General features: G+C 38.6%; 1 protein-coding gene across 1 annotated transcript in view; it reads left to right on the top strand.

The window, feature by feature from the left end:
* SLC38A9 (solute carrier family 38 member 9) overlaps positions 1–18,270 on the top strand; it is a 32,003-nt gene extending 13,733 nt beyond the window's left edge. The window contains exons 9-13 of the mRNA XM_082013367.1: positions 260–366; positions 7,085–7,198; positions 8,508–8,656; positions 16,242–16,331; positions 18,042–18,270. Of these exons, the coding sequence (XP_081869493.1) occupies positions 260–366; positions 7,085–7,198; positions 8,508–8,656; positions 16,242–16,331; positions 18,042–18,207 (626 nt within the window). The 3' untranslated portion in view covers positions 18,208–18,270. The remainder of the gene's footprint in view (positions 1–259; positions 367–7,084; positions 7,199–8,507; positions 8,657–16,241; positions 16,332–18,041) is intronic.
* Positions 18,271–20,667: the final 2,397 nt, after the last annotated feature.

Raw genomic sequence — 20,667 nt, 5'->3', positions numbered from 1 at the left:
TGTTGGGGTCTCTCGTGAAACTTTGCTGGAGAGTGTGCTATATAGTAACCACTGCCTTAATTTTGTACTTCCTACATTGGAAGTACATAAATACCCTGCATAAATATCTACATTGCCTGTAGTCAAAGATAAAATAGGTGTCCCATTTCAACATGGAGGTTCATGTTTTCACCAGTAGATTCCATGGCACTGTATGTACTCTGCATTTTGGCATTGTTTGTTTCAAAGTAAGTTACTAACACTTTTTTTTCTTCCTTAGAGTTTAGAATTCTGTTCCCTCAGCTCACAGGGGTTCTGACGCTTGCATTCTTCATCCACAATTGTGTCATCACACTTCTTCAAAATAACAGGAATCAAGAAAACAACGTAAGTAATTTCACAAGACTCTGCTGATTTGTATCTAGATTGCAAGGTGACACTGATTTTTTTCCTGCCTTCTTTTGAAATTGATCCAGGGACTGTAATAGCTTCAGAAAACAAAACTCGCTCTTGTGATCTGATAAGAAACCAGTTATACATACTTTTGACTGGCTACCAACCAGTAACAGATGCATTAACAAATTTATTCATATGCAAGCCTTGAGGAGTGTCCCAGACCTATTTGTGGTCAGGCTGGTATTAAATGGCCAAATCACACAGAAGAGGAAGAAGGCTTGACGGTGTTGCAAGACTCTAGAAAAACTGTCCAATGTTACAATGAAAAATGCTGGAGAATATTGGGCTGATTTTAGGAGAGTCCTGAACGATAGCATTGTGGTCTAGGTAGTATCTTTTCTCAGAGTTGCTTCAGTAGTTTTATGTCACAGTCCAAGTCAAGGTTCATAAGGAAACCTGACCCTATTTAGGAGATCCTCAAAGTTGAAGCCTGGATTGGGAATCTTTGTGATATGTAGCCTTTGGACTGGTCCTTTGCCCTTGAAAAAGTTATGTACTGCTCATCCAGATGGAGCTACTTTCTTAATATCTTCCCATTATAAAATACAAGATGGAGTAAACATGATGCAGAGTTAGAGTCCTAGAGTACATTTCTACTGTAACTATTTTGATGTTTTAATTTTTTCCTCCCTACTTTCCAGGATTCTTGTCCAGCTTCATTAAAATCTTAGCTGTAAAGGTAACTACAATAACATACAAAGATTTTTAAATATTAACTGTATGAAAAACTGGTACAGAATCCCAGAATCCCAGAATGGTTGAGGTTGGAAGGGACCTCTGGATGTCATCTTGTCCAACCCCCCTGGTCAAGCAGGACACCTAGAGCCGGTTGCCTACACAACACATCAGATAAAATCGATCTGATTTGATTATTCAGAGGTGAAGTGCAGGTTACGTGCCAATGCAGTGAGACGACCTTTTGCTTTAGTGATCTGCATAGTTACTTTTTTGTCCCTGTGAACCAAGGCCAGGTTGTGAGTGATCATCTCTGGAAAGGATGTATGAATTCTCCTCCAGGAAAGCTTGTTGGTCTTTATTGGGCATTTCTGAAAATAGTTTAACAGCTAAAGAGGGGGTTAGTGGAGCCCTGAAGAAAGAAAACTAAATAAGTTTCTTCTCTTTTCTTAAGACAATCTTAGGATATGGAAAAGGGCAAGATTTCTCTTTCTCTATAGCTGTGGCTTTCAAGTTCTAAAGGCATGGTCGCTCCAGCAATCATCTCTGTATGCAGAGAGGCCTAATGCCTCTATGCCACTTTCAAGACTTTTGCTGTGTCTTTTCCCACAGAATCACAGAATCATTAAGGTTGGAAAAGACCTTTAAGATCATCAAGTCCAACCATCAACCCAACACCACCAAGCCCACTAAACAATAGCCTGAAGTGGCACGTCTACATGTTTTTTGAACACTTCCAGTGATGATGACTCCACCACCTCCCTGGGCAGTCTGTTCTAATGCTTGACCGCGCTCTCAGTAAAGAAATTTTTCCTAATATCTAATCTAAACTTCCCCTGGCACAACTTGAGGCCATTTCCTCAAGTTTTATTTGGATAGAGATTTCCTTCCCTGCTTGTAGCTGTACAGGAGCTTTTCACCTAGGTCTCAAAGTGTTTTTCAAATGTTAACAAAGCACTGATGCTCTTGAAGAGCTAACTTTTTTGTCATTATTTCACTAAGCTGCTGGACTAAGTGGGAGATTTACATATGCATAGGGTACTCAACCTCTGTCATAAGTTACGGTGCTGAGGGTATTTTTTTCCTATGTATTTACATCAACAAGATGCTTTTTTACACCAGCATCTCATGGGGAGTCGAATGGAGACTCCACTGTTTCATGGATCGACCTGTTAACATGTCACTTCCATCAGAGTTCTGCAAAAAGGCACAGAACTTGGCAAGCTGGAAAAGTACTGTTTTAGTTTTGAACAAAACTTGCTGAAACTAGTGGTCATAAGAACAACTCTTTGAGGAGGTGGAAAAAAGTAAGAGAAACAATAACGTTCCTTTTATGGAGTCAGAAATGAAAAACAATAGCAGCTTCCATTCTGGTCCCAGGCGTGTATCACTGCCCAAAGCTAAAACACACATGGGAGAGGATTCCTCTGGCTGCTATTCCAGTACAGTGGTGTGGGTGTGAGAAGAGCAGTGCACTGGAAGCAGCCAAATGTCAGCAGCACAGCCTGGAGAAGCCCTGTGAGCAGGGTTCCTAGTCTGCAGTTGAAAGTTGAGCTCCCTGTTCCCATCTGCCTTGTATTTATTGGTGTAGGTTTTTGTGCACTGCACAATCAACTGGTTTGGAAACTGGTTGCATAGAAAACTAACCAAGCCACAAAAAGGTGATTAGTTGGGGTTGGGGGTTTGGATCATAAATGTCCAAATTTGTTTTGGATGTTTTGGATGATAAAAAATGATGATAAAACAAATGTTTTGGATCATAAATATGGTTTTGGACATAAATCCCCCCCTGATTTATGTCATTGTTCTGGTTCCCTGAGCAACTGTACAGATGCTGCACAAGCCCAGAGCATGATCTACAGGCATGAGTATGCTAGTGCTGTCTCCTAACAATTGTTTGTGGACCTACCTGGGTGAAAGACTGGGAGTGGGGAGATGTTTTTTGTCCAGATAGTAACTGCAGAAGGCATGGAGCTGTGCATGATTCTTACTTTCTGCAACATGGAAACACTGTTTATTCCCTGTAAACAGAGTGAGCTTCTATTGATGCTGCTGTACCACTGGTTTCTCTTTCCAGCCAGAATTATGCACAGCACTGTGCATCTTGGTGAAGTATTTTTTTGTCACCCTGTTAAATGTTATCACTTGCCCTTGGTGCTTGAACAGGTGAAGTCTGTTTTTTATGATATAAATCAGAGTCCTGTTGAGCTATTACAGAGGCATCGTGCCTTTTTTGAGAATTGACCAGTCTAAAATGAGATGATCAAAAGGTGGTACTAATGTGGTAGTAATTACTAAGCACGGGTATAGGCTTCTCCATCCAAGATGCAACTCTACAAACCTGAAGATTTTTTTCACTGTGGCAATGAGGAAAAAATGAACTATTTTCTCCATGGCATACAACAGGGAAAGCAAGGCCTGAAAGTTGCCTGTTCTTTTCAGCGTCACATAGGAAATATCTATAGAGCCACAGAGCCTTCCTTGTGCTGCATCCAGTCCTGTGCCACAGATCCAGCTTGCTCCTGGGTACTAACCTATGACTGTGCTGTAACATCTCGTAATTCCAGAATTTTCTTTGTTAGCTTCACCAGAGTTGTCAGACTCATCCTTTTGTTAGGCGACTGATTTCTGCCTTCGTTCTGCTGCTGCTGCCAGCCTCAGTCACTCAATCTTCTGTTCTTCCAGAGGCACTTTTAACACTTTGTTCTATGCATCTGACCGGACAAGCTCCTGGTCAGCAGGTTAACTGCAGGTAAATTGTTCTCCAAGTTCCACCTCAAAATCTGCCTGTTAGGTCAATTGTACTTGACAAGGACTTGGCAGGTGGCAAGCTGCGGTCCTTATGGACTGTGACCTGCATGTTATCTTTGATACTTCCCTTCCATGCTGATCCCCCAAATACTTCCTTCTTTCAACGATTTTCTTCTACCTGTGATTCTTAGATTGTAAACTCTAGGTGTGAGGACTGCCGTATTCTTTACGCCTAGGCAGGTTCCACCACAGTGATGTACATTCCTGAATATAAATGTCTTAATATGAAATTTAAAATAGACAAATGCGATTATTGCTCTGTTACTTAAAATTAATCCTTTTATCTCTCTCCATATGTCATTTGGTTTTATCTGGAATTACGTTGTCTAAACAGTATTTACAGTCAAGGTCTTTAGAGAGTGACCCCAGGTCTCCTGAAGAGTAATGAACTGTAATCAAAAGATGTTACGTACACAAACACACACTCTTACACAAAGATAACTGTCTTATATGCAGAAACAGACATTTGCAAGGGAGCTGACAGATGTTTGAGAAAAAATAAATTCAGGTTTTTGGGTTGTCTTTATTTCTTTTCTGGTTTCTTATGGAAATCAAAATCCCGGTATTCTTTGTGTGGTGACAGCACCTGAAGAAAAGGGTCTGTTGTATTACATGCTATAAAAATACATTATTAAATTTATCTCAGTACTTAGTTTCAATACAGATCAAGCCATACACCCTTAAGAACTGTAGGAACATGAACTGGTTAGTGTAATCAGAAGTAGTAGTGTACCAGCTATCTACCCTTAATTAAGTGTAGTCCGAAGGAAGCAGTAAGAATTTAATTTCAGATTGCTTGCCCTCACAACTGCAAGTACTTGTCACAGCAAAAATAGTTTTACAGTTGGTTCTAGAGCTCATATGCAGGCTGAGTACAAATAACAACTGCAAGTTACTGTGCTGTCTCTATGCATGAAGAATACACCTAAAGTGCCAGATTTAAAGCACATGAAAACAGGTTTTGTCAGATGATGTGCCTTAGGAAGGTCTTGGGTGCATTTTAAAAAATTGTCCAAGTCCTGTCTTCAAGATATGAGAGTCCATGTCTCTGCAAAACCACCTTACCTTGATTAGTCTCTAGCTCCTGCAGTTAATGGAAGCTACTTATAAATACCTGTAAGAAATCTGGATGCTCAGGTTTAGTATTCCTAAAACCACTTTTTAGGAGGGTCACTGGTGCTTTTGAAAATATAGCTGTTATATAAAAACCTGTACAGCTTCTGATGTCACCGAGGACAAATTCTGGGAATAATCTGAAGAAAATGCTATTGCCCAATCTCTGAGAGAGGTTGGTAGTCCTTGCTCGGTGACCAGTGCAAGGAGAGTGAAGACTGGAGAAGCGTCTTCCGGCTGCATGTACCTGGTTAGCAGGAGGTAGAGGTTGCAACTGGAAGTGTGCAACTGCCAGGGGCATGAGGGCCACCCTGGGGTACATATTAGCAGAGCATGGTTGTCGGATGAGAAATGTCATTGGCCTCTTGCAGGCTGATGGGGAAAAAGGCATCGATCTGCTACCCCAAAAGCGTGGGCAAAATGAGCAGGAGATTCTAGTTCCCTCACTAAAATCTGGCTTCCTTCTGAACTTTTCTTGAAAGTCGTAATCTAGCATTTTGTACTTTCCTCAGGGACTACCTTGCCCTCAGAAGACCCCAGAAAGGTATAAGATATGCTTCCTTTGTCAAGGAGATAGTGTGAAGAAGCATTTAAGGAAACATTTCCATGCACAGATGTGAGCAAGCTTTGCCCACACTCTGAGCTGGCTGGAGGCCATAATTATGATCCTGGTCTGGAAACCGTATAGTCCTAATAATTTGGTGCTGTGCCAGAGCTAATAAGACTTGCTTCTTAGTCATAGGAAAAAGGGTCATGTATTGAAGCATTACTAGTAATCCTTTAAGAAGCTGATTATTAGCAGCAGCTGAACAAATGCTTTGCTATAAGGTAACGACTGTTTTGTAGTTAGCATAAGCTTATACAGAATGTAGTTAAGTAATAACTAGAAACAAATGGTCTCCCACTTTATTTAAAAAAAAAAAGAATTGATGTAGAAGAAGAATAGCCCACTTAGTACATTGCTATGATGTCACTCTGATATATATGTGGATGCTGCATTTTCATAAAGTACTTGGGTAGATTTGGTACTTATTTTCCAATACTAAATGTTCCTAAAAATTTTAATTATTTTTGTGTAGTTGACAATCTTTCTATATTTTAGATACCTTATAAATATAGTCCAAATTTTCAGAAGTTAACATTGAAGTGAAGGTTTTCATCCATATTTAGGTACATGTAATATACCTATGACCCTAGGTTCAGCAGTCTCTTAAAAATCTTTTACTGTTATTTAGTGCATTTATCTGGAGTGTTTATAGAAATTCAGTAATAAAGTGGACAGGAAATTTTAAATGAAAGAGTCATTATAAAATACAGTGCTAAAGCTAAAATATATAACATATATACCTCTGTGCCTACCTATGCTTTTCTCTTTTATTTGTGTTTTATTTGTATTTTTTATTTAACAGTATATTAGCTATGTCTTCCATTATCATGCCATTCATACAGAAGCCTGACATATTATGTTCTGGTTTGGAGCCAGTGTGTGTGGATTATCCTCTTAGGTTTCAAAGCAACTTCTTAAAAAATGTCCTTACATTATATCTGCGGTTGGGTAGGCTAATGTCTTTAATTGCAAGATTTTAGCCCTGAGAAGAAATCTAACATACAGCATTGCTGGGCTTTCTGTCTTCAACAGCTGTCTCTGTGTCCCAAGGGTCTTTATAGGAATAGGTGAATTTAAGAAAGTAAGAGGGGGTTTCTTGTTTGTTTTAATAACTACCGTATGTTTGTGTGTCCAGCAATAACGTGCTACATCTATTGGCATATCTGTTTCTTGATGCCTTTTCTGTATGTAGATAGATACATAATACTTGTCTAGCTCCACTTTGGGGTCTCTTACAACTTTCCAATCTGATCCAGGACCAGATTTGAAGTTCCCATCCAAATAATAGAAAGTAAAAATGTAAAAGTAATAGTAATAAATATAAAGTAGTAATAGATATAAAAGTAACAGTAATAAATGCAGTAGAAATCTTTCAATGAGGTTTTTATTTTGCTTGCTTTGGTGTGTCAGGGTTGGCCAAAGTAAGATTTTATTTTTCCTCAGGTGAGAGACCTCTCTATTGCATACTTCCTGGTGGGATTAACGTATCTGTATGTTGGAGCGATAATTTTTGCATCTTTTCCTTCTCCACCATTATCCAAAGAATGTATTGAACAGGTGAGATACTTTACTGCAGTATATATTTGTCTTTGATCTTTTAATAAATATGTATTTAAAAAAGAACTGCTACTGCTTCTTGCTTCATGACTCACACTGGCAGACACGTCTGTCCTTGACTCTGGTCAGTTGGCTAATGTCTCATGGGCACTACCACAAGCAGATGAGTAATGCTTGTGTTATCTCATTTATATTCATGTCTGGTTGCCAGTAGTTCTGCAAAAAACAAGCATGTAATAAATACTCTGTGAAAGTCATGAAGAAAGGACTACAGTGAACGAGTGAACAGTTGAGGCTTTAATTTCGTTAATCCTGAAAAGTTTAGGTTTGGTGGTGCGTGCAGTGACCAATCCCACTCATTGGGACTGGTTTCAGGTACTCCAGAAAAAGAAATACAATGTGAATGCAAGCTTGTTTAGATAGAAGTCCTTGGTATGGGTAGGTTTGGAGTCTAACACTATGGTGAGCCTTGCCAGCAGAGTTCTTCAGGTAAGAGCACCACATGAAACACCCTGTGAAGACTATTAAACCCTTATCTGCTTATAGGCAAGGCAGATTCCCACACCCTAAATTACATCAAAGATAGGAGTTATCAATTGGTGATCCATTTTATGCCAGGTGTTCCATGTCTCTACCATAATATTTAGCAATAAAGCAACATTTAAAGGCTTCCTCTGACTATAGGTTAATTCGAACTGGTACCACTGTTTAACCATGAAATGATTTTTTGAACCATTTGAAATAACTTCATGGGGTGAAATCCACAGTTAAATAATAAATGACAAGTGATTTTCTTCCCATTTATGTTCTGTAGTTACGCTAAGTAGTTACAAAGCCATTTGTATATTTCCATGATACTTAAATCTTATACTACTTTTTCAGATGTTACCACCTGTAGTATATGATCCCTTCCTCATTTGTATATGACCCAGTTTTACTGATCAAATACTTTTTTGATATCTTGATACGATATGACGAATAAAGGAGCATATGAAGCCATCTGCCTAAAAAAACAGGTGGCCCTTCCACAGTCTTGATTATTTGAGGATGTTCAAAAAATTAGAAAATAATTCCATCTTTAATGCTAACATGAAAGCTGACATTAGCCCTGTAATATTAAAAAATCAGTAGTATTTGGTGGCAAGGCAATTGTAAAAGAGGAGAGGGTATTTAATGTTATGGAGTTCATTTAGCAACTTAGTCGCTTGGCTTTTTTTTCCCCTTTCTTTTTTGCACTCAGTTATTAAAAATCATCAGATACATGTAATCAAGCCACCATTGATAAGTGTAACATTATTCCTATGTTTAGAATTTTCTAGATAACTTTCCCAGCGATGACATCATGTCATTTGTTGCAAGAATATTCCTGCTGTTCCAGATGATGACTGTATACCCACTGTTGGGCTATCTGGCACGAGTTCAGCTGTTAAAACAGTTTTTTGGAAATGCTTACCCAAGGTAAGAAGTCTGCTTCTTGACAAGAGCTTGGCGCAATTTGCTAAGCTGGCCTTCTGTTGTCAGAAATTTGGCTGAGCTTTCAGGGGTTTCCTTTGCTGCGTTAGGTGCATTTCAAAAGCTATTTCACAGTGTTTGTAGAGTCTTGGCAAAGCAGAATGGGGGTGTTCTTTTGTTTTAGCTCTTCATTTTTTCAGTAAGCAGAGGAATTTCGTCAACACAGTTCTTTTGCGTTATGCATTTATATGGAGAAAGAAAGGTTGTACAGGAAAAAAATTTGTTCAGTCTAGAAACATTTCATCAAGTAGTCTTCAAGCTGTGAAGGACATACACTCTGGATATTCACATTTCAGGATGCCATATGTGTTTTGATTGTGCGTAATTAGTAATCATCCATCTGTTTTTAAACAGAGCTAATAGCTAAATGAGTTGTTAGCTGTGTTATCTAGGCTGCTGCTATGCTTATGAAAATAGCTTTTCACATGCTAATTTCAGGCATGAGCCACACCCCTGCATTTGTACAGTGCCTGAACTCCAGGGAAGAGCTGATCCAGATTTCAATTTTAGTTCTGTTGTTTTTTAAATAAAACCTAGGACATTTATATTTGGAGTATTGTCTGAATTTGTCACAGCTGAGAAGTTGGCGTTTGTCTCCAAGTTTCTTACTTTATATTGTGAATTACTGTTGATGTAGGAAAGGAAGAAAATAACCCAGGAAGAAATGTGTATTTCCTCTGTGGCACCAGCAGTAGCATACAGGTCTGGGAAGACTTTGTTCCAAGTTTCAGGTTTCTTCTGGGTCCTAAAATAGGTATGCAAAGGTCTAGAAATTGGATGACTAAAATTAGGCAGTGAAATAAGTGCCTGCTTTTTTTGGTGCTAAATTGTATGCAGTTCAATGTTGAGGAGATTTTTAGGAACGGCTGCAAGCTACTGTTGGAAACATGGCCATTGATTTAAGTGCTAAACATGGATTTCACAGCCACCAAGAAATAGCCATGTTCTTTATATTATGTGGATGTGCCTCTTCCTATCTCCTCCCTCCAGTTACTCCCTGACGAGAATGGTTTTCATTTTCCTCATGACCTCTCCTAGAACCTACAACTTCATACCACTCACTTCTCAAGTTAATTCCAGCTTGCTGTTTTAAGCCTTGATGGTATGACGAAGGTGATGATACAAATTCTTGCTTGGCTCTTGTCTCTAGGATGTCCTGTGGATAGCTTCACTTTTTTTTTTTTTTTAAGACTGCTTATAGGGAGGTATTTAAAATTTCTGAGAAGTCAAAAATGGTTTCTAGGAAGCCACTTAAATCACTCCAACATACAGTGATAAGGTAGTACATTTTGGCTGGCTGGCTGTGTCTCCCTCTCTAGTATCTCAGGTATCTCAAATATAGCACAAAAACCACTCAACTAGCCTCCAGGCTCTGGCTTCTGTGCATTTACAACCAGCAAGGTCAGCCCTTAGTTTTTCTGTGCCATGGGGACTAACTGAAGACCGGTAGCAAGCACAGGACCAGTCTCTGGGAGGATAGTAAAGATTTGATTCACCTGGTTGTGAAATATGTCTTTTGATGACTGGTTGCCATCAGTAGCTAAAGCTGACAAAGGTACTTTAGTAGCACTGTGCCTATATCATCTTTCTAGGAAAAATTTCATTATTCTGAGTTTTTCCCTGAGCTGCTTTTGTCGGGAAACATTTTGCAAGTACAGAGAAGTAGCTCTTACTGACATAAACCGATGTCTCACTGGAGAGCCTCATGATCCACTCTGAAGAACCTACCTGGAAATATTAAGTTCTATGGCTTTTGTGTAGGAAAATGAGCACTCTACTAGTAGTTGTATATACTTCTTTTATTGAAATCTTCAATGTCCAGGGCTAACGGTTCATGGGCAGTAAGAAGACTGACCTTCAGAGACTCAAGATTTAGCTCTTAGATGTATACTTAAGGCATATAATATGAAGGAGAATATTCCCAGTCACTTGACTGGAGCAAATTTCTCTTTAAGTAATGAACGAAAAAGATGAAGCATGGGAAAAAAGAGCAGAATAGAAAGTGGGGTTCTCTGCTGTTCTTCTAGAAGAATAAAAAAAAACAAAAACAAACCAACCCCATAGTTTAAAATCTTGTATTTTTGTGACTGATTCTGTACATTTACATGATTTTTCTACCTTTTCCTGTTTTTATTTTCAGGTTGTGGAAGTGGGGTTTAGGATTGTGCACAGATGGTATATCCATCCATCTCTTTATGCAGCACATTAGGTAGTGGGCTGAATTCATATTGATTGTGCATTTGAGGACATCTGTTGACAACCTAGCCTCATTTAACCCTGTGATTCAATGTGCTACATCACATGTATTTCCATAGGTGCATCCTTCCTATATTGTTTCCTTTGCAGCTGAGAGAATGTTATAGATATATCTTCTGGCTATAGTTGTCCAAATACTTACTTTTTTACAACAAAAAAAAACCCCAAAACCCCCTCCTTTGGTCCAAGTCTCCATTGTAAATTTCACTGTCTTCATTTTTAAGCCCTGGGTTGTTCCACATGGACGTGCTGCAGGTTTCAAATGAACTGGAAGCTCCCTGATATTAAAAGTCAGGCTTCTTCGTATGAGTGATTGTTTGCAGATGTGGATACCTGCTGCTGCTCTGGATGGAGTTAATGGATAGCCATTAAGTTATTATCTGAAGCACTTGGAATTCTGGATGGATGCATCTTAAAGCTGGCTGTTGATTGAATAGCTTGATCACACACATGCTTACCACAGCTGCCAGATAATTTTTATTTCCTAGTAGTGACTATATTGCTCAGATCAGTTTGGTTCTTTGCTTTAAATTCTTTTTCTACTATTTATGTCACTGGATATGACGAAGCACCAAGGTATTAGTTTGCCGTCTTGTAGTTCTTAGTCTTGACAATTGGTCTAATCCAAGACAACTTCTACCAAAAGCAGCACCCTGTTTCGTGTCCTGGCTTTTGCCGGTAGGCCATAGCTTATAACTGGATTACAATGAGGAACCATTTACTCAACTTCAGGGGAGCTTTTCTTGGCTGAAGACTGATCCTCATGTCCTCTGTCCCAGATTCTTCAGATACTTTGCAGTGTTATTTTTCTACTAACAAGGCTTTGCTCGTGCTTACCCATAGCGTATCCTACTAACCTGCAGTCTTGCATGATGAAGCAGCTCACCGTCTCCAAACTTAAATGCTTAGGCAGACAATACATAACTTTTTTTTCTCCCAGGTTTCACATCAGGGATCAGCAGAAGAGTGGCATCTTGCTTGTCTGAAACGTAGAGGAAATGAGCAGCATCCTATGTCCTCCAGCAGGGAGGAGGAGAGCAAAAGCCCCTCTGCTTCCGAGAAGGAGGATCCTCCTTCCTCTTATGTACCAGTATCTGTCACCTGTGTCTCTGCCCATCTTAAAAACAAATATATGTGTAGACATGCTGGGCACAGTAGTCTTCTGACAGGCATCACCACAAAGCCTTCAGCCTTTCTGTGCTTCCTACAAAAGATTGAGAGACAAGAGAAGGCATCCTAATTCCTCCTTTCATTTCGCAAAATGTGTGCTAGTGTACAGTCTACAACATAGAAAGTGACGTACTGGGACAGAACCCAAGGAACTTGTTCATTTTCTTCTTCTCTCCCTGGAGTTGTAAAGGAAAGCCAAAGTGTCGTGCATTGGGAAATTACTTTCTTTTCTAGAGTGAGATACGTTTTCAGTAGCATCGTTTAACGGGTGACATAGGGCCAGAGGTATGTGGTTTATCTGCTGTTTCTTACGTGACTCTGGACCTTCTTATATGTACAGAAAGCTAATTTTTTTTTATTGTTATTGGCTCTTGGCTACAGTGATAATTATGTTACAGAATTCCCTTGATTAATTACATGCCACACATAAAATGCTTTGTACAGTCATCTGATTGTTTTTTAAAACTTTTTAACATCTTCCCTGTTCTGAGAGGTTAAATCAGCTGATGGACAGAAATCACTTGGCTTTCTTTAAAGATTGTCCTCCCTTTACTCCATGGAAGCCCAGCAGACCTGCCAGTTCTCCCACAGATGTGTGTTTTCTGATGCAATGAAATACATTTGTGCTGTTTGCAAGCGTGCTCAGTTATCTGCTCGTCACCTAGCTTCTGTCTTGCTTCTTAACAGCCGTGATTCAGTCTTTTGACTGGATGTCACTTGAGTGAGAATTCCAGGAAGAAAATGCATTTTTAGATCAGCAACCTTTCAAAAATTCTTACTTAAATGATCCTGGTTTGTTTTTTTTCCTTTCTTTCCTGTTTCCCTTATTTTGTATGTTCACCCTGGGAATCCATGCTGAGTCCAGCACTTCTAATTACCTTGCATCTGACCTGAGGTGATTTAAAGTCCATTTCTTTCTTTAAATGTCCCCTGCACTAGTGTTTGGTTTCACAGTTTTCAATACGATTCTTACTTTGAGGATGCTAAAGTCAATTAGATGTATGTGGTCACTGTCATTCCATGGCTTAACTGTAACTACCACTTCTGCAGGAGAGAACTTGACAGAGCAAGCCCTCTAAATGATCTTCTGGCACACCAGGTTGTTTGTCAGCTCTCTCAATCTGAAAGGTTAACCTTGCAATGGGGAAAGAAAACAAGATTTAAGGGAAAGCTTGTTTTTATTTTTTTCTTTTTGTTTCCCTCCTCCCTACTATCATTTTTATGGGATTGTGGGATATTTGCAGGTGAGCAGTGATTCCCTTTGTAGAAAAGAGCTAGAGTCTTCATCTGCCCAACCAAGACTATTGAGGCTGAGGACAGAATGTAGAAGATGGAGTCCCATGCACCGCACTTGGATTGCCGTGGGTGTGCCTCCCTTGTGAATTACAGCCTCCTTGAGGCAATCCAACCTGTACCTCGGAGCAGCTGCCCCAATCAGGCTGCCCAGGAGGACAGTCCAGCCCCAGCACGGGCCACCCAGCTCTCCTGCCATTGACCATGAGGAAGGAAGTTACGCTGCTTAGAGAACAGCTCTGTGCCAGCTGGGCGGTTAGGTAAAAATGTGCCGGATCTTTTCTGATCTCTAACATCATCTAAATACTTCTCTTTCTATAGTCATAGTGAGCAGAGTTGATATGGTTATGCCCCGCAAAAATACTGTTTTTCTGACTGCCCTTTTGCAATGCATGGTGACCATTAATTGTACTGTAAGCCAGTGTCAGGCTAAAAATGAGCAATTTAGAACTTGTTAAAACGTTACGGGCTATGATAAATGTTTGTGCCTTCTGGAGCACACCTGCATGAAACTTACAGTTATGAAAAATACTATCTCAAATAATACAGCTACTGGTAGCCCTAGATACCAGGTTCTTCTTATAGAAGGATAGGTTTTTCTCTAAATGGTCATGCCTTTCTCTCCATTAAGAATGAGGCTTTTTCCTGGCTTGGAGCTGAGATGAACTATGGATATCTGCCTAGGAAAAAGAAAGTGTTTGCAGGTTAAGTACCTGTTGTCTGATAACATGGTTACAACTCAGACTGTTTTAAAAAGGTAGAAAAAGGAGCAAGGATGTTCCCGCGGAGAAATACAGTGTAACCTTTTGCCCTGAAACAGATGGATTTAAATCCTTTTCAGCCTTTTTGATTGTGGCATTGTTCTTGAGGATCCTGCTTAATTGTAACAATTATAACTGCAAAGCACTACTCTGCAATTGCAGAATTGTTTTGGAGGCTCCAACATTTTCAGACCATTGTTTTCAATTGAGCCAAAACACATTCTCCCCTCCTCCCCCAACCCAGTTATTGTTTTCCCAGATCAAGAAGTTGAAAAATCTTTCATTTCACACCAAACACACACACCACTTTGCTTTTGAAGTTATAAGAAACTAGAATTAATTTTTTTAAAAAGCAACAACTTTGAACTACTAAATCAATTCTGTTTTAAAGCATGCCAGAATGAAATACATCACACGTTTTTCAGGTTTTCTGCTAAAATGTTCTGAACTGACAGAAGTTTGCAAAACATTTTTTAATTACTAAGCCTACACTCTTTTTAATCCCACTTGCTAAAAAATTAATCTCAGCAAAAAAAAGAATGGAAGAAGTGCCATCATTTTCTGTGTTCATAAACTTTTGGCTTCAATTGTGCTGTCTGACAGTAAGATTTGTAATCTGCTGTGTATTTTGGGAGAGAGGAAGTAATTTTCAATGGCAAACACTTTTTTGTGAACAGTTTAGTTAATTGGCTTTCCATAGCAATATTAGAGAAGCACTAAACGTTTGGTCCTTCTTTCCCTAATAAGTCTGATTCTTGGGATTATCTTGTATCCAATTATGTTTTTGTTTCAACTGCTGTATTCCCACTGCTATCTTCAGTCTCTGAGGTACACCTCTTGTACCACTGTTAAAAAGATATAGTTTCTGTCTTTTTGAAATCAATTTTAAAGAGTAAATGTTAGAAATAGTCCATATCTTAAATTATTCCTTTGTGTTTAAATTATTTCTATCCCCCTAAACTTTAGTGAGGCTACTCTATATCTCTAATCTTTATTCCTAACTTGGAAACTGGCAGCCAGCCTTTCAGCCGTGGAAGTGGTCACTTTTTAAAAGCCTCTTAGTTAGTGACATCCTCCATAATACAGATACTTTCTACAGTTAAGGAAAAATTAGCATTGGCTTACAGATTTTGTTTATTTTAAGAAGTCAAATCCTCCATAAGAATAAACAAAACCTGTAAGTGTATGTAGGTTTCCTCTGTGTGAATTCTTTTTTCCCTTCATAGAAACAGCTGTGTGACCAAAATATCACAGTTTTTAATTATATTTCCTGACTTTACCTTAGGTTAAAATATGCCAACATTTCATGTTCTCTAAAGAAAAATTATACTCTTGTCAGTCTCAGCTCTGTGCATAACTACACTGAGTTTGTCTGATGCATTAAAAGCTGCTTTTGCAGAACAGAAAATCTCTGTTTTTTTCATCCTTAATGCAAAAAGGAAAGCAACAGGAAATTACTTGTAAAAACAAATTCCACAAAAAAATCCAACATAAATAGTACAGAGTTCATGTATAAAATGACGTCCAACATGCTAGATGTTTGTCCTCTATCAAAATGCATTAGAGTTCAAGTTTTGAGGTGTTATTTCCCCCCTAGTATTCCATGTAATGTTTTCCACTCAATGCATCTTTTCCTTTCTTCTGGTTTCCATTAGTTCGCTTTGAGCAATTCAGATCATTCTCTGAACAAGCTAATTCTTTCTTGTGGGAATTAAGTTATACAGTATTGTTTCTTTGGTATTTGAATATCCATCTGAAATATTTGAGTGCTGAGTACCATGCATGGTGTTTTTCAGAAGAACTGCCAAATTACACATACTTACTCCTCAAGAATATTTTGAGTCAAAATACTAGATATTTAGAATTTGGCACTCTGAATATTCAGTAGACCTTATGTTTGCTGTGAAATTAATTAGTGTTAATAGACTGAGTTGTGCAAATGCAAACACCATCCATGTACCAGTTAAATGTTAGTGAAAATGAAGGATAATGGTGGTATTTTGTAATAAATACAGCACAGATTTTAACACTCTTTCCTCACTTTCCTGTAGCGTTTTCCATGTGCTCGTCCTGAATGTAGCAATTGTGGGAGCTGGAGTAGCAATGGCAAGATTTTATCCAAATATAGGAGGTATCATAAGGTGAGTGTTGCTTGCACAGTGAACTTGACTATGGTGTTGCTGCATGTTTGCCTCTTGATGTTGGAAAGAAACAGTGTGAGCGCCGGTAATTGTATCTTCATATTTTGCGAGACTTACAACTTTTTAAGGTGCAAATAATGATTTAGAAGCATAAACAATCAGCTCTTTTAAAGTTCTGACAAGCAGCTATCTGTAATTGTGCCTCTAGCTGAGGTGATTGGGATGATTCCGCAAGTTTCATTGGAGCTGTGTCTGAGGACCTTATAACTATACACATGAAAGAATATGGTGTCAGTAGAAAAGTTGCCCAATTATTGTGTGGCTTCTTTCAAGTTTTGTTATGTGTTAAGACCATTTGAAGCTGTTTTGAAAGTCCATAATAAAAATCCAAGAAAGCAAGTGACTTCAAAGGGAAAAGTGACATGAAAGCTGTACTTCTAAATGATATCTTAAATTTACTATGTTAATAAACACCTAGGATTTCTATAATTGGGAAAGATTAGAGGAAACAATCTAATGAGTTTTATTTTCTACATTGACACTACCATATTTGTAATCATCATCATTTATTCCTAGTTTGCATCTTTCCTACAGCAACCAGGAGAGGGAGGTATTTAAAAATATAGAAATCTGCAATTATAAAACCAGAATGACAGGCTTGGGTCTGACCGAAGTAGCAAAATAACTTACTTTTGCTCGATGGCTAATCTTTGAGGTTTTTTCCATTTCCTTTTTTTTTTTTTCCTACATCTCCTTTTAGTGACAATTTTTGTATTCCAGTAACAGAGATGGTCTAGTTATTAATTCCAAATAAATATCATGCAATACATTTCTCTGTTTGCAAACTGATCCTGACCTTGTAATGTGTTCATACTGTCTGTAGTAACCAGACATTTTGAACACTGCATTTCCAGATGATGAATTGTCTATGTACAATCTAACTTAACTATTTGCTGGTTTTGTGTTGCAGACAGTTACTCTGTATTACGTTGTTTCCTCTGACTAAAAGGACTGTTCAAGTATTTGATATAAAATATGTTGTTAGTTAGTAATGCGCATTTGGCTGCAGTATAGCTTAGCAGTAGGGGAAAATAATGAGACGTTTTTGGTAAGCAAGGGAGTGGTTAGCAAAAGAACAGTTAAATGTTTCACTTGCTGTGGTTGATGGTGTTACCAGGAGGGCATGTTGATCTTTCCAGATCTGGAGAATGGTTTTCTAGGAGCTCATTAAATAATTAAAATAAAGGCTGCAGATTCAGGAGCATTTCTATGCTTACATGCTTTAACATGTGTCCTGAGATGGCTGGGGTGCAATGAGATTGGCAGTTCGGACAGTAAAAGATGCCTAAAAAAGGATGCACTGTCCAGTCTTCTTCTGTTGCATGTTGACAAATTTCCCCAAAGAAGGAAGAAACATCAAGTCAAAGATAGGGAGTCAGTCCCCAGAAGCATCTGGGGATGTGACTGAAACGTCAGAGGCATTTCAGGGTGCAGGTACAGGGGAGCAGAGGGCTGAGCAACACAGTGGGGGATAGTTAAATGCCAGTGAAGGACTGCAAGGAACAGAAACTGATGTCTAGTGACTGCAGATAGTCATTGTTCAGCCAGGGTGTTCATTGGTTTGAGGGGGAAAAATGACAAGAAATAAGAGTTAACAGAAAGCATTCTTTTTTTTTCTTTTCTTCTTCCCCTCTCCCCTGCTTTCCTCAGATACTCTGGAGCAACATGTGGTCTGGCCTTTGTATTCGTGTATCCTTCCCTCATCTACGTGATCTCCCTGCATCGTGCTGGGCAGCTGACGTGGCCAGCATTGATCATTCACATCTTTATAATCCTCCTTGGACTGGCTAATCTGATTGCACAATTCCTATTGTGAAAACTCCCCCTTCTTCCCTGTGGCTGTCACAAGTGGTACTGTGACATTTGGCAACAGCCTTGAGCAACTCTGTCACGCGTGAGAATGAACAGTCCTCAATATGATCTTCTTGAGAAAAGCTGCACCTTTGAAACAAATTCAAAATTTATCTTTCAGGCGCTTGACCAGGAAACCTGTCTTGCTCCTCAGAAAAACAGCATTTGATCAGAAGGGAAATGATACAGATTTGAGTGAGGTAGTTCTGGTTTTGTTGAACATGCATCAAAGATTGATGAAGCTCAAATATTTTAATTTTTTACGGCACACTTCTCAAAACACACAGCTTTCAGACTTGGGCCGTAGAACCCCGCTTTCTTCCAAAGGAACTGTCCTTACCTTTATTAACAAACATGCTTTCACAGTATTGTTCAGTGACTGTTGGAAATGCTCTTTTGTTGCAGTTATTTTCCTGTTTTGTTTGGAAAATGAAGAAATTATTGTCTTCTCTGGGTTTTTTTCCCCTAGGTTAATTTATAGTCATTTGGGTCAAAATGCACTCTTAATTTTGAATATGCTATTAAATTGTTTTGGCAATATTTCTCCTCTAGGAAATTTCAACTAAGAGAAACAATAAACTCATGTCTCAGTGTTTTATTCAGAACCAATATGTACACAAGTTATTTGTGATCTTACAATGAAAAAAGTCAGAAGGATATAAAAAATTAGAACAAGACAATTAAAATTAGAATTCCAGGCTTGACCTCACTTCAACTCTGTTAACTGGGCTATTACGTGCTGTGAAGTAGTCTTGTCAGGAGTTGCATGTGGTTTTATAGATGCATGTTGGACACAATGTGCATGACAGGCTTGCTCCTTCCCTTGTAGGGTCTCACTCTAGTGGTCTCACTATGCTCTTCCACTATATTACTCTAGATATTTTGGATGAGAGCAGAGAGACAAAGCTAGCGCTCTTCAGAATTGTGGACTAAATCAAATAATTTAAGTTTTGAATAATTCCTAACAGAAGCTGGAAAAATCTGGAAGGGTTTTATTGTGGTTTGTTTTTTAACTTCTTGTTTACTAAGAGGATGTACATGCATAAGCACACAGACACCTTCCTTCACTTGCTGTTTGTGAGTCTGAGTCTTAACCTAAAACACGCAATATTTAATTTGCCAGACACTAGTGGAATGTCACCTTTTGTGGTTGGAGAGTAAAAATTCCTCTTTTTACAGAATTTCAGTGTATTACAATAATCAACAAATGTACAATAATTGTAAAAGGACTCTGAGCAATGCTAAATTCCAAAGTAAAAGAGGAGAAAAGTTCGAGTGATGCAGTATCTGTGAAGTACAAGTTGATTAGGAAAGATAATTGTATTGCAGGGTAAGAGTTCATATTTTCGTCAGAAAGACAATAAAAAGTGTAACCTAGATTATTGCCACGCTTCTCTGGGAAATAATGTGAATTTTTGTAGTAAAGAAGTAAATTAGTTTGTTTCAGTTAGGCTCTTCAAACTGTGTAAAAGGACAGTGACTTGCATAAATGTAATTTGATTTGTAAGAAATACAAGATCATACAGGTTTGGAATATTATCTGCAGAATAGAATAATTATTTCAAATTCTCACTTCTTTTCTGTGAAACTTACTGTGTCTTTAAATCAGAATTGGAGAATGCATCCATCATCTTTTCTGTATTAGAGAGAAATACTTGCCCAATCCTGGACATTTTCCCTGTGTATACTCTTGTCTTCCACTGCTTGGTTTCCTTATTCTCTAGGGCATATCTGTCCACCCTTTTCACCGTCTGACAGTGGGCGTATCTTGCAGTGCTGACACTGTCAGCACTGGCCAAAACACCTGCTTTTTAGGGACTGGGTCTGACCTCTCCCATGAAACACTTCCTTGAATGTCTGGGTCGTCATCACTGCATGTAACTTGAAGGCTGCATTCCTTCAGCATTCTCAGCAGTGTATTTCACCAATTAGATGTGTATTTTTTTTTCCACTTTCCAGCAAACTTCCTCTTCTTTCCAACAAATTTTCCAAATTTACAGTTTCACAACTGTAGGATGTTGCTAAACCCTCCACCGTTATTTGATACAGAAGTACTGGAACACCAAAAGGAAAGGACAAAAGATGCAGGATTTCAAGCATCATTGGCTCATTCACATTAAGCTTTTGTGCTTATTTATTATAGATTCAGTGCTTAATTTAGGTACAAACCCTAATGAATGCAGGTACTTCAATTTGATTATGTCCTTCCATGTTCCATCTGGATATGTTTCCATGAGTTAAATCCTTGCTATTGAAGCAGGTAGTAAAATGCCCATTGATTTTAGCAGAATTAGATTTTGTTTGGATCTAGTAGTTCAACAGAAATTCCCAAGTAAGACAGAGTTCATGGTGAAGTGTCTTAATTGCATCTTCTATCCATTTGTCTCTTTTCCAGTTGTTCAATGTACGATGATCTGAGTTAATA

This window comes from Phaethon aethereus (assembly GCF_964289735.1).
Source record: "Phaethon aethereus genome assembly, chromosome: Z".
In the NCBI taxonomy this organism is placed as follows: domain Eukaryota; kingdom Metazoa; phylum Chordata; class Aves; order Phaethontiformes; family Phaethontidae; genus Phaethon; species Phaethon aethereus.
Note: the sequence above shows the minus strand (reverse complement) of the source record. Positions and strands in the feature narration are given on the sequence as shown.